The sequence below is a fragment of the Felis catus genome, chromosome D4, assembly GCF_018350175.1.
Source record: "Felis catus isolate Fca126 chromosome D4, F.catus_Fca126_mat1.0, whole genome shotgun sequence".
NCBI classification, from domain to species: Eukaryota; Metazoa; Chordata; class Mammalia; order Carnivora; family Felidae; genus Felis; species Felis catus.
This window is the reverse complement of record NC_058380.1, coordinates 10,299,980-10,312,573: the sequence shown is the minus strand read 5'-3', so window position 1 is coordinate 10,312,573 and position 12,594 is coordinate 10,299,980. Positions and strand designations below refer to the sequence as shown.

Below are 12,594 nucleotides of genomic sequence, written 5' to 3'. Positions count from 1 at the left end.
TCTAGGGTACCTGGTTGGCCGGCTCAGTTGGTAAAGCATGGCGACTTTTGATCTCGGGGTCATGTGTTTGAACCCCACATTGGGTGTAGAGATGACCTAAAAATAAAATCTTAAAAAAATTACCATCGAGAAATCTCCATCATGTTACAGAGCACGTAGAAGAAATTTATTCATTTATTCGTTACAATTCATGTATTGAATACTGGCTCCGCCCCCGGAGCTATGTACTGTGCTAGACTCCCTCACCCCCCAGGTCCTAGCACGCAGGGAACTAGGATATACGCAATTCTCTGATGGCTGCTGTGATGGAGTCTGGAGGAGTCTGGGGAGGGCTGTGATGTGGTACCTGGGCAGTGGTGTGCTGGGGGCAGGGTGGGGTGAGGCCAGGATTTCATCACTGCTGTTGTTCGGAATTGCCATCGGATAGTGACAGTTCAGAGCAGATTGACTTAGTGAGTTTCATCGCGTGCGGACCCCTTTGTGGGTCTTGAACTCACAACCCTGTGATCAAGACCTGAGCTGAGATGAAGAGTCGGATGTTTAACTGACTGAGCCGCCCCGGCACCCCAGAGTTTCATTACTTTTTAAACATTCTCTGCAGAGAGGAGACCCCCTCACTGCCTGCGCTCGGGACAGGCTGCTCCCCGTGCTCTGTGGACATCACCCTGGCCATCCACACCCTCCGGGAAGGCGGGTTCACAGGAAGATTGAGAAACAGGGCAAAAGGGATCACCTCCTTGTTTTGTTTTCTCACACCTTTTCATCACCTTCCTTCTCACAAGCGTTATCTTGGGCAGTTAGTAGTTCTTATCAGCCAATCCCGGGAGAATGAAGGGAAGACACATAATCTCCTGTCTTGAGTAATGGTCTAAACTCTAAAAACCTGAAGGAACATTCTTTGTTCTCTTTTTCTCTCACTCTGTACGTAACAGTGGCTATGTAGGAAACAGGTAGATTTTCAACTTTTTAAGATTTGAAAAGTAGAAAAAATTGAGAGAATGGAGTTTTCTTTTGAATACCGAGCAAAAGTTTTATGTACTTAAGATACTTAAGTATGTCATCCAGGGGTGTGTCTGTCTCCCTCTTTGTGACCACATCCCTGGCATACCTGTGAAAGGGCTCAGGGTTACTTGGTAGCATCTCAAAAGTGGGGTCCTTGAGTGTGACCACCACTATCCCACCGATGCTCCCACAGAGGGACGCCCCTTGGGGGAAGGGAGGGTGTAGGCGTGACAGGACAGATGTCACAGGGACAGCTTTCATATCTTCTGTCCCGCTTAACCCTTAACATAGCCTGCAGGGATTGCTCCCGCTTTTGTGGATGAGGAAGCTGACGTTCCGGGAGACAAGTCACTTGCTGGTGTCGCGCAGCTGCTAAGCGGGGGAAAGCGGGTTGAGTTTGAACTGGGGTTTACCTGACTGTAGAGGCACGTCCGCTCCCATTGTATCTCTGCCTTCCTAGCGGGCAATATGCATTTCTTGGTTTCCCTTGCAAGAAGCCTTGAGAGCTGTTCAATGTTTTCTTACGTCTTACGATAGGTCTCATGAGACCTCATTAGTTATAGCGTGTCTTAAATAGTATTTTCGGAGTCTTGACGTTAGAGAAAGCGGACACTCCTGTGTCTTCACAGTATTAACCAAATCGAAATGACTAAACATCTGGTCCTTAAGCATGGTTTTATGGCTCCGCATCCTGTCCTATCCTGCCACCCCTCCCCCACCTTCTATATGCTTTAGGGAAACAGATTTTTGGTCCTTCTTGTGTCATTTTGGTTACTTAGAGGTGGGCTCTCCATCATACTTCCGGAGGGGCCGTTCTGTGCCACTAACCCCCCATGAGTTGGGTATGCCCCTCAACCGTCACTAGCCTGCGTTTGAGTTTCTCATACCACCTCCGGCGGAGTATGTGAGTATATGCGTGTGCTTACACGTAGCAGGTGGCCCCAGACGGTCTCCCCTTGCCCTCCAAGCCGTCTATCATGTTCAGCACTCATAAGATACCCTTCACACTGCTGATTTATGCTAAAAGTATCCTAATGTTTCTGACAGCTCATGTGTGACATGAATAGAATCCATATTTCCTAGAGCAGCTAATCCAAGTGGCTTATTTCCCGATACTGCTGATAGGGCTATATCTCTTGGTGTCACCGCCGTTGAGATTCTGATGGTAACATATTGTTTGTGGGTCACCAGTTTTGTCTAAAACAGTAGGTTGGAACACAGTAGCAAAGGTTAATTAAGTTTGTCCATCAAATAGGAACAGATATGGACGATTCTAATGCTTCCGTCCTAAAATCGAAGTTCCTGAATGTGTGGTTATAGGCATGTTTTCTTATTTTCAGACTCCCTCCTCAAAAAAGTTTATTTGATCTTGGAGCAGTGAAAACAGGAAGAACGGGTAAAAGCCAAAGGCAGTGAGTGAGTAGATCTTCATAATCAGCAGACATCTTAATTTAGTGGGAAAAGCAAGCGAGGTTTAGTGTAGAAGCTTCCAGGGCGGATTTGCTTTGTTTGGATCCTGCTTCTCTGTTTAATCCCTTTATGAGTGGAAACGAGTTACTTGATCCCTCTGAGCAGTTCTTATGCTAATGATTATTTTACTTTGAGGACTCAGGAGAAAACAGGACAGGTCTGTGTAGTATCTCTCAATAAATTTACTTTCTTCCTCTGAAAGTCCGTTAGTTCTGTGGTCAAGAAGCAACATTTTCTCAAGAAAGTTACTTGAAGAATGTCACTATCACAGGCCCCCAGTTCTTTTCTTAAGAGGTGTTAACGCTTCCAGAGACTTGACGTGTTAGAGAAAACGGAGAGTCCTCTTTCTGGCTAGTTATCAGCCCCAAAATAAAAATACAGACCTTTTCCTGCCCTTTTCCACCAGCTACTTTACTGAAGCCGTATTTTCTATCAGCTTTTACGTAAATGATGCATTTCTGTCTGGCTCTGTAGGACTTCACTTGGAAAGTCAGGGTTTGTGTTTTAGATTTGTGAATCAAAGCGTATGTGTAAGTGTTGACTCAGGAACTAGATAATCCCGCATAGATGTGTAGTTTGGGAAAATGAGGGAAGCACTGGGCTCGTTGTGGCCAGAGACTGTCTGCAAACAGACCTCTCCTCTCTGTTTTCTGAGCTCCCTTAAATGCATCTGAATTTTTCCAGGTTGTAGGAAAAGGAACCATTTTTTAAATTGGGCTTTTTCTTATATGTACGTATTTTTCTTTTAATGCTTATTTATTTTTGAGAGACAGCGCGAGCAGGGGAAGAGCAGAGAGAGACACACACATAGAACCTGAAGCAGGCTCCAGGCTCTGAGCTGTCAGCACAGAGCAGGACGTGGGGCTCAAACTTGGAAGCTGTGAGACCATGACCTCCAAAGTCGGACACTTAACCAACTGAGCCCCCCAGGCACCCCCGTGTACCTGGTTTTGAAAGTCCTTGCTTCCTTTCACCAGATTTATATACCAATGCCTTTCAAGCATTTTAGGTGGAGACCCACAGTAAGAAATGTTATACGATGGGATCCAGTATTTGTTTACACAGACATGTAAACACAAAATGAAACTTTTCGTACAGCATCTCTTATTCGTACTGTGCACAGTGAATTGCCAGATTTCTGTTCTACTCTGTTTCATTCCATTCATTTCTGTCCTGTTATTTTTTAAAAATGCTGCTTGCAACCTGCTGAATTATTTGGGGCCCACAGATGGTCAGAGTGCTGCATTTTGGAAAATACTCTCCAAGGAGTAAACTTTGTTCCATCAGCACCCAGACGCAGATGGTGAAAACAAGCAATTGAAAAAAATAAAATAAAATGAAAACAACCAATTGAACAACACAAGTTTAAAAAATTTAATTTTTTTTTTCTGTCTTAATTGTTTTGTATAATCAGGACAAGCATAATGGACCACTGATAAACGCACTCGTGATCCTAATATCCTGTCAGGTGTCCACCCCTTAAAGTTTCTACAAGAGTGGTGTGAATCTTCCGTGCCCTCGCCAGGACCTCCTGGGAGTTGGGAGAAGCTTGCTTTCTCTTCTTGTGATCAGTTTCCAAACACAGAAGACTTGCTTCCCTGGTGCATCTTACGGCTGTTGCTCATGTGTCTGAAATCTGTCTGGTGTTAATCCAGACATTGAGCTCTGCTCCTTCCGTTCTTTTTGAGAAAGCCCACTTACACAAGCTTCGTTGGCTTCTGCCTATGTCACGGACCTTCTGGAGCTGTGGGAATCGTGGGGTTCACAGCTTCAAGCATCTCAAATGTATCCTTTCTTAACCCACCTGTCCGCTCTGCCGTACTGCATGGTCACCCTATTCTGTCTTCTCTCCTCCCTCCTCTCTGAGGAATGAACATTCCTTCCATTTTTGGAGGAACAGCTCTAGTTTCTTCAGCCTCTTAAGTGCTGACCCTCAAACTCCACCCATTCCCTCTCAGTTTACCGGAGGGGTCCACCCAGGCTTGGCGGGAATCTCTTACAGAGGCCTGAGTGTGCTCAAGGCCAATCTCTGCCTGCTGTCCCCTTGTCTTCCTCCTGCTGGGGAGGGGTGAAGGGTATTCCGAATGAGCCCTGAGGAGAGAAGGCAAGGTGGATTCAGTGGAGGAAGTTAAGGAAGGCAGGCGAGAGAAGACAAAGCCCTAGAGGACAGGAGAGACCAGGAGGGAAGAGGGGAGGATGGGCTGTAGCCGGAGGGAGTCCGCTGTGTCATGAGTCCGTCAGCATTTGCCATGTTAACGTTTCAGTAATCTCGGAAATGGGTGCGTAAGAGCGATCACTTTCAGCCCGTATGTTAAGAATAATTCTTGCCACCTGTGATGCGTGGCATGGCAGAGGATGGATGAAATGAGGTGCATTTTAGGAAGTGAACGGGCACTTGCCCTTTGGGTCAAGCGCCCGTGCAGGTAAGGTCTGTGAACGAGGAGGGCTCACAGTGTGCCATCACGTGAGCTTGGAAACAGCCATCCCTTCTGGATGGTTTGAAAAGAAGCTTATACTAAAACTGGAGAGGGGCGCCTGGGTGGCTCAGTGAGTTAAGCGTCTGACTTCGGCTCAGGTCATGAACTCACAGTTCGTGGGTTCGAGCCCCGTGTCGGGCTCTGTGCTGACAGCTCAGAGCCTGGAGCCTGTTTCGGGTTCTGGGTCTTCCTCTCTGTCCCTCCCCTGCTCACGCTCTGTCTCTCTCTCTCTTTCTCAAAAATAAGTTAACATTAAAAAAAAATTTTTTTTAAATAATAAAGAAATCCTTTAATGAGGGCGAAAGTCACCCCCCAGCTTTCACTCTTAGCGTCACCAGGAGACCTGCAGTTCCACAGTGTGTGAAGAACCCTGACCTTTTTCATAAAAACATTTCTGTTTGTAAAACCAGAGGTCCGTCCCACATGTGGCTTCTGCAGCTTAAAAGGCTGCAAGCCACACGTCACTGCCAAGGGCATCTTCTCATTATTGGCTTAAATATCGGAGCTTGCGCTTAGGAATTTGATCCCGTACGGTTCTCGAGAAGTCTGTTCGCTTTCGTGGCCAGCTCTGCTTTGCCGCTGAGCCACGCTCCGTGAACAGCTAGACCGCAGTTTGGTCTTCACGAACCTCTTCCAGCCGTTGCCTGGATGGAGTGTTCGGCTCGGGGTAAGACCAGACTCTTCCTGGCTGACGCGCTCCCGGACAACTGGCGCGTGCTGTTGAGGAATTTTATTTTTTTTTTACAGGAAGTAGGGTCTAATATTTTTACGTTTTGTTGGGATTTTATTGTTACTATAAAAAAGGGGTGACTAAGGTATATAAAAAGGAAACCTGTGGTTCAGATTTACTGCGCTGCGTGTCCTCCACGGTTTAATAAAATAAAACCCAAAGCTCTTAGGTTTTCCTCCGGGGTTAATACTAGCATCATGCACGTTCCCCGCCAGCCCAGCTCCTATCTGTAGGTCACACTCTGGTTCAGAGACTTGGGGTGGGTAATAAGATTATAAAACATGCCTCTTGCTGGCCGGCTAGCACATGCTAATAATCATGGGAGTCGTAATTCACCGGAATACTGGGGTTTTAGGTTTTCCTTGGTTTGAGTGTTTAATTTAAAGGAATAAAAAATAAAACCTTGAGAAGAAACAAGGTAGCACTGCATGAAGCGGAAAAAATTATATCCTTTAAGCAGAACTGAACGCTTCCTCTCGTTTGTGTGCAACTTGTACAACTTCTATCCTTCGGTAGAACTTTGCTGTTTCAGCTGGAGGTGTGGGGGAGGGCAGGGAGGGCGGGGACTAGGCTAGTCTAAAGCGGGTTTTCTCACCCTTGGCCCTCCGTGAAATGTGGGGCCGGATAATTCTTGTTGTGCGGGGCTGGCCTGTGTATCGCAGCACCCGGTCTCTCCTCACCAGATGCCACAGCACACCCTTCTCCTCGCCACCCCCCCCAACTGTGACTCACAAGTGTCTCCCCACTTTGCCAGGTGTCCCCTGGAGGACAGATTGCCCCCAGTTGAGCATTACCGGCTTAGAGTAAAGCAGGTTTCCCCAACATTTCCTTCTTTTACCCATTTGTCTAATCTGAAAGCAGCCAAGGTTGTGGTGGTTTTTTGTTTGTTTGTTTTTGAGTTAGAAGGGAACTAGAGTTTTAATTTATTTTTAGGTTTATATATTTTGAGAGAGAGAGTACGTGAGTGAGGGAGGGGGAGAGAGAGAGACCCAAGCAGGCCCTGCACTCTCAGCGCAGCTGGGCTAGAACCCATGAACCATGAGATCATGACCTGAGCCCAAATCCAGAGTCTGACACTTAACCAGCTGAGCCATCTAGGTGCCCGGGATATACAGTTTTAAATCTCATTCTGCCACTCCTTTTTCTGGACAAATCACAATTCGATTTTAGCTTCAGGTTTCAGAGGGTAACAAATGGACTTAGAAATACTACAGTTGATGCTTGAACCGCACTGGGGGTTTGCACTGCATGAGTCCACTTATGTGCGACTTTGTTGTGAGAAACACAATACTGTCCTGTAAATGTGTTTTCTTTTCCTTGTGTTTTACTTTTTTTTAATTTTTTTTGTGTGTTTATTTATTTTTGAGAGAGAGCATGAGTGGGGCAGGGGTAGAGAGAGAGGGAGACGCAGAATCTGAAGCAGGCTCCAGGCTCCAAGCTGTCAGAGCAGAGCCCCATGTGGGGCTTGAACTCATGAACCACGAGATCATGACCTGAGCCGAAGTCAGACGCCCAGCCAACTGAGCCACCCAGGCACCCCTCCTTGTGTTTTCTTAATAGCATTTTCTTTCTCCTAGCTTTCTTCATTCTAAGAATACAGTTTATGTGTATTAATTTGCTATTTATGTTATGGGTAGGACTTCCAGTCAACAGTAAGCTATTTAGTAGTTAAATTTGGGGAGAGTGAGAAGTTATATGTGGATTTTCAACTGCACAGGGAGTTGGCACCCCTAACCCGCTGTCCTGTTCAAGAGCCAGCTGTACATACAAGTCTACAGCCTTATGTCCAGAGATCACATGGATGGTTATTTGTGGATTATTCTTCATGTTGGATGTGGCTGAAGTGATAAATGGCTTCAGAAAATTCACATTTTAATAACCTCAAATGGAGTCTGACCCTTTGTATCTTTCTCTTTTCCTCACAGTCTTTTATAGCTCAGTGATCTTGGGATTCATTAGGAAAATCGAATGTTTGAGATCAAATCAGTCCTTTTCTATTTCCAAATAATCCTTGTTATCAGGTGCTTTCTAAAAACAGAAGAGGCATTAAAGGAAAACAGACGTGCATGGGTTTGAAATGTGTTTATCTTTCGGTAAGCTCTTTTCGAAAGAAGAAAAACACTACAGTTTATTTGAATTTCTTTTCAAATAATATGCAACTTGAAATTGGCAGCAGTTGACCTATCTATCAGACTTGACCTTTTGCCTTTTTTACTTAATACTGGAGATGTTGGGGTTTCACACTTCTTGGGGGCGTAGGAGATATGTCAGTACATCTAGGACACTGCTTCTCAGTCTTGGTGTTACATTAGAATTACCTGGGGAGCTTTGAAATAGCCCAAGGCCGGGCCACCTCCCAGATCACTGAAATCAGACACTCTAGGGGTGGAGCCCAGGCATCAGTGCTAGGTGATCTCCTCCCACTCCTCCAGTGGGAGTGAAGGTTGTGACCCAGGCGTGCCTTTTTATGAATAAAGTTTTATAGGAACATAGCCATGTTCATTCATTTACCAGTTGTCTAGGGACCATGCTGTTTGCAAAGCCTTAAATATTTCCTGTTTGGCCATTTACCAAAAAAAAAAAAAAAAAAAAAAGGCATGCTGATCCCTGCTGTAGACTCATAGTGAACATTTTTCAAACGTTTTGAAAAGAGGCTTTATACAAATTCCCAGTAGAAGAAAAAAAAATCCAGCATTTTGCAGAGCCAGCAGGTTCAAGTACTGTCGGTTTACTTGTACACTGGGAAAATTGAAAAGCATTTTTCTTGAAGAACTGACTTGCAGATGTTGTCACACCGGGAGGAGATGTCACCAGCTCCGTGCCTGGAGTGGGTGGTGAGGAGGCTTCATCGTGTGTATGATGGCGCTTTGTGCTCTAAAGCTGACCCCTGGCTTCCCATTCAGTGTTCATTACTTAGACTGTGTAATTGACTTGAGGGAAGTGTGTAGAGGCAGAAACGGCTATTTGAGGGTTTGAAGATTGTTTGAGGTTGTTACCACCACTGCAGCGATTCTAGATGGCAGCAGACCCCTGAAAAGATTCCTTTCACGCCGAGGAATCTCACGTATGAAAAGAAAAACAGTGAAAAGTGCTCTTTACTTGGTTTCCATCCTCCCTCAGCTCAAGCGGAAAGTTGATGGTTGTAAACCGTGTTGGTCGCTGGCCTCTTACAGGTGTGAAGTAGGAGAGAATGTATCATTTGCTCTAGTCCCTGGTCACCAAAGTGAGAGTTTTGAGCCAGCAGAATCAGCATCTCCTGGGACTGTGCCAGACTGAGGCCCCGCCCCATATTTACTGAATCAGGATCCACTTAGCCTCAGGCCATTTGCATGCCCAGGAAGAGAGCCCTGGGATGCACTGGTTTAACTGATAACTGGGTGCTGTGCAGTTAGGTGACTGCTGATTGTCACCACCCTCCTAAATGATTTCATGGCCCCTTAATTGCTCTCCTGATGTGGGCTGCTCATTAAGGGCAGCCAATTTTCCCCCTTTGCCTATTTCCAAGTATGGCTTGCTTGCCCTCTTAGTAAGGACTTAGGTGAAGGTAGAAGATGAAAATTGGGTGACTGAGCTAGGAGAGATACTGTTTCATATGCTTCAGGGAAACAAACTGGAAAGAGTAAAGGGAACTTCCCAGAAAACTTCAGTTGAAAGAAATTAATCAACCAGAATAGAGTCTTCTGGGCTTCTCCAAGAAGTAATGTGCCCATCAGAGCATTCATTTGTGCTGGGGGGGGGGGCACTTGGGAGGGGCAAAAATGAGTCCCTTGAGCTTCTCAAATCGGCAGACAGAAGGTTAGGAACTCTGGCCTTTCCGTGTCAAACACTCAAAGTACACGTAGGCCTGTAGTAATTGGAAAACTGTCCAAAATTTAACATTCATAGATAATCTTGAGGAACCCTGCCAGCCTCTGTCATGTTAGTATGATTTATTTGATTGAAAGACATGATTTTGAAAGTACCCTTTAATCCTTGGACAATATTGATTTTTCCTGAACGTTCCCTTAAATTGACTTTTAAATAAAGTTAATGTCACCTAAATTTAATTTTTTTGTTTATTGTTGAGATAGCGTGTGAGCAGGGGAGCGGCAGGGAGCAAGGGAGACAGAGGATCTGAAGCAGGCTCTGTGCTGACAGAGAGAGAGCCTGATGCGGGGCTTGAACTCCTAGGCCGTGAGATCATGACCTGAGCTGAAGTCGAAAGCTTAACTGACTTGAGCCACCCAGGTGCCCCTAAGTTTAATTTTTTAAATGCAGTATAAATCATTGAAGTCTAGCTGTTCTTGCTGGGGAGATAACGATCACATGTGTAAAGCTCAGTGTCTGTTCCAGGGGCCATGCGGGAAACAGAACAGGTCTCCATGTTTGTGGAAATGGCCAGGAAGTGTTGAGAAAGCAGAAGGGGGGCCCTTTTAAGTCTTTGAGTGAGAGGTCAGGAAGCGATGGGGTGCTGTTCCTTAGTTAAAAGCTGCCTCACTGTCCCAAAGACAGAGTCCGGTTGCCATAAAGACACATGACCGCTGAGGCTTGCTGCCACCGCTGCTGGAGGGGACGGCACGTGCCTGCCTTCTGCCCTCCACGTATCACTGCATGTCCGGTTTGCAGAATCCGCCTCACCTCCAGAACCCTGGTGACAGGAGGGTCTGGGAAGCGGAGATCCCACACTTGGGTTTCTTGCTGCAGGAAGAGCATGGAACAGGGTGGGAACAGACGTTGAGGACAGTATCCAGCACATCACCATCGTGATGACAACAGCTTACCCTTACACATGCTTTGTGTGTTGTCTTTTTAAAAATATTCTCTTAAATATTTTTGAGAGAGAGAGAGAGTGCGCAAGCAGGGGAGGGGCAGAGAGAGGGAGACACAGAATCCAAAGAAGGTTCCAGCTCCTGAACCGTGAGATCATGACCTGAGCCACCCAGGCGCCTCTAAAATATTCTTTTTCTCTGAATACCGTGAGCTAACCCAAGGTAAGATGCCAGGTTTACACGTGAGGCTCCTGGCCAAATAAGTTAGACGGAGTTACAGCGACGAGCCAGCTCCTACGCCGTGCTGTCTCCTCTCTATTGGTGTGTTTTCCGTAGTGCTGGTTAATTGAGTATCATGTGACTAAGTGGGGCTTTAGGGGAGCTCTAGTAGGGACCCCAAGATAGAAGAGGCACTGTGAGGATGCACACATCCTTAGTATAGCTGGGGTCCATGCTCTGTTCATGGTTGAGGATACTCCCAGCATCAGTGGGCTATTCCCCTTATAGGCAGGTCTTGTAATAATTGTAAAATGCAGCTTTGGGCTCAACGTCGCCTTTCTTTTTTTCTCAAGCAGATGAAGAACTCGGAGAACCGCCACCCAATGAGCTCGCAGTACAGAATGCATTCTTACTACCCGCCTCCCTCCTACCTGGGCCAGAGCGTGTCCCAGATCTTCACTTTTGAGGACGGCCCCTCTTACTCGGAAGCCAAAGCAAGCGGTAGGTGCCCGGTTGTGCAGAGCCTGGATTGGGGTGGAGGGAGGCCGAGCGTCCAAGGCCGGCTCTCTAGACCTCTCCGAGGGCTTGCCGGTCAGGAGCCCTTGGAAGATCACTGTGCCTCCTCTGTGAGTATTCTTTACAGCTTTTAGTTGTGGGATGTTTTTGCTTCTCTAAATTAATACCACATGATTCTTTTCTCAATACTTGGAGTGCCAAGAATACAGTGAGAGCCTCCCTCCCATCAGAAGCTAACAGATATATTTTCAGGAGGATCAATATGAAATACAAACTCAAAGGAAACCGTGGTTCAAATCCTGATCATTTTTGGCGAAGTGTTTCTGTGTGCTGAATACCTGTTTTCCAAAACTTTTCCATTCTCAAATTGAAGGCGTATTCATCTTTTGGGGGAGCAAATAGAATAATAAAACATTTTTGAATACCATAGGCCTCAGAGTTTATGCAGTAGCAATGCAAATAACTCTGGTATAAAGGCTTTAAAATAAAAATGACTTTAATGAGCCAAAGCACTTTGAAATACACAGTTCCTCAACTTCAATTTTAACCTTCTCCCCAGTATTTACACTGTTGAAGATGGGCAGGTCTCTCATGGCGGCTGTTTCCAGACCCCATTTTTAAGATCTTTATATTTAAGCTTTATCTTTTGACCTAGGAAAGTGAGACGCGTATACATTCAAGGCAGAAGTAGAAATCAGGGCAGTAGCAAGTGGTGTGGTAGTAAATCGACTCTTGGAACCCACCCTGTACTACATAAAAAGAGAGGTTTTCAAAATAACTTGACCGTCTACAAAATAACTTGACTCTCTTGGTAAAGCAAGTGTTTAGGGAAGGAGAATCAGAACCATGCTTTGATTTCCAACTTCAAAACAAGTCTAAAAAAGGTGGGCAATTTATACTTTATTTGCCATACCAAGATGAAATAGAGGACTTCATTAATGTTGAATATAGAGTACAAGGGAACCGATCACTTTGAACTATAGACGGATGGAAGTACACGTTGATTTTTTTTTTTTTTTTACTTTGACTCTTGTCAGGAGTGTACAAACACAACTCTGTATTATAAATATTCATACCATAGAACGTATGCCCAGATGGTCCTTCTTTCTTACTGTCTCTGATTCTATGTATTTTTCTGGATTTTAAGCTCTTTGGGGACAGCGAACACATGTTACATACCTTTTTACCTGCTATGATGCCTTTTATTTGTTGTTGATTGGTTGAGCCAGTGGATGAATGAATGAATAAATGAATCAGGTATTATTTTTTAAGTGAGCTCGCTCTGTAAAGAAATACCAGCCTAAAGGGTCAGGATCCTAACTCCTTGTCTGATGGAGTCAGCGCAGAATTTAGCGATGAAGCAGTTAAAGAAACGTTCGTTCGTACAGAAAATTAGGAGCGAAACCTACTTCCAGGAAGAGATTGCCTGAGC

At 45.4% G+C, this 12,594-nt stretch overlaps 1 protein-coding gene across 2 annotated transcripts in view; it reads left to right on the top strand.

Annotated features, from left to right (window-relative positions):
* DMRT1 (doublesex and mab-3 related transcription factor 1) overlaps positions 1-12,594 on the top strand; it is a 112,033-nt gene that overhangs the window by 55,849 nt on the left and 43,590 nt on the right. Inside the window, exon 4 of one of the 2 annotated variants that reach the window (XM_023243314.1) lies at positions 11,000-11,147. In XM_023243314.1, the coding sequence (XP_023099082.1) occupies positions 11,000-11,147 (148 nt within the window). The remainder of the gene's footprint in view (positions 1-10,999; positions 11,148-12,594) is intronic. The other variant, XM_023243315.2, reaches the window with a different exon arrangement.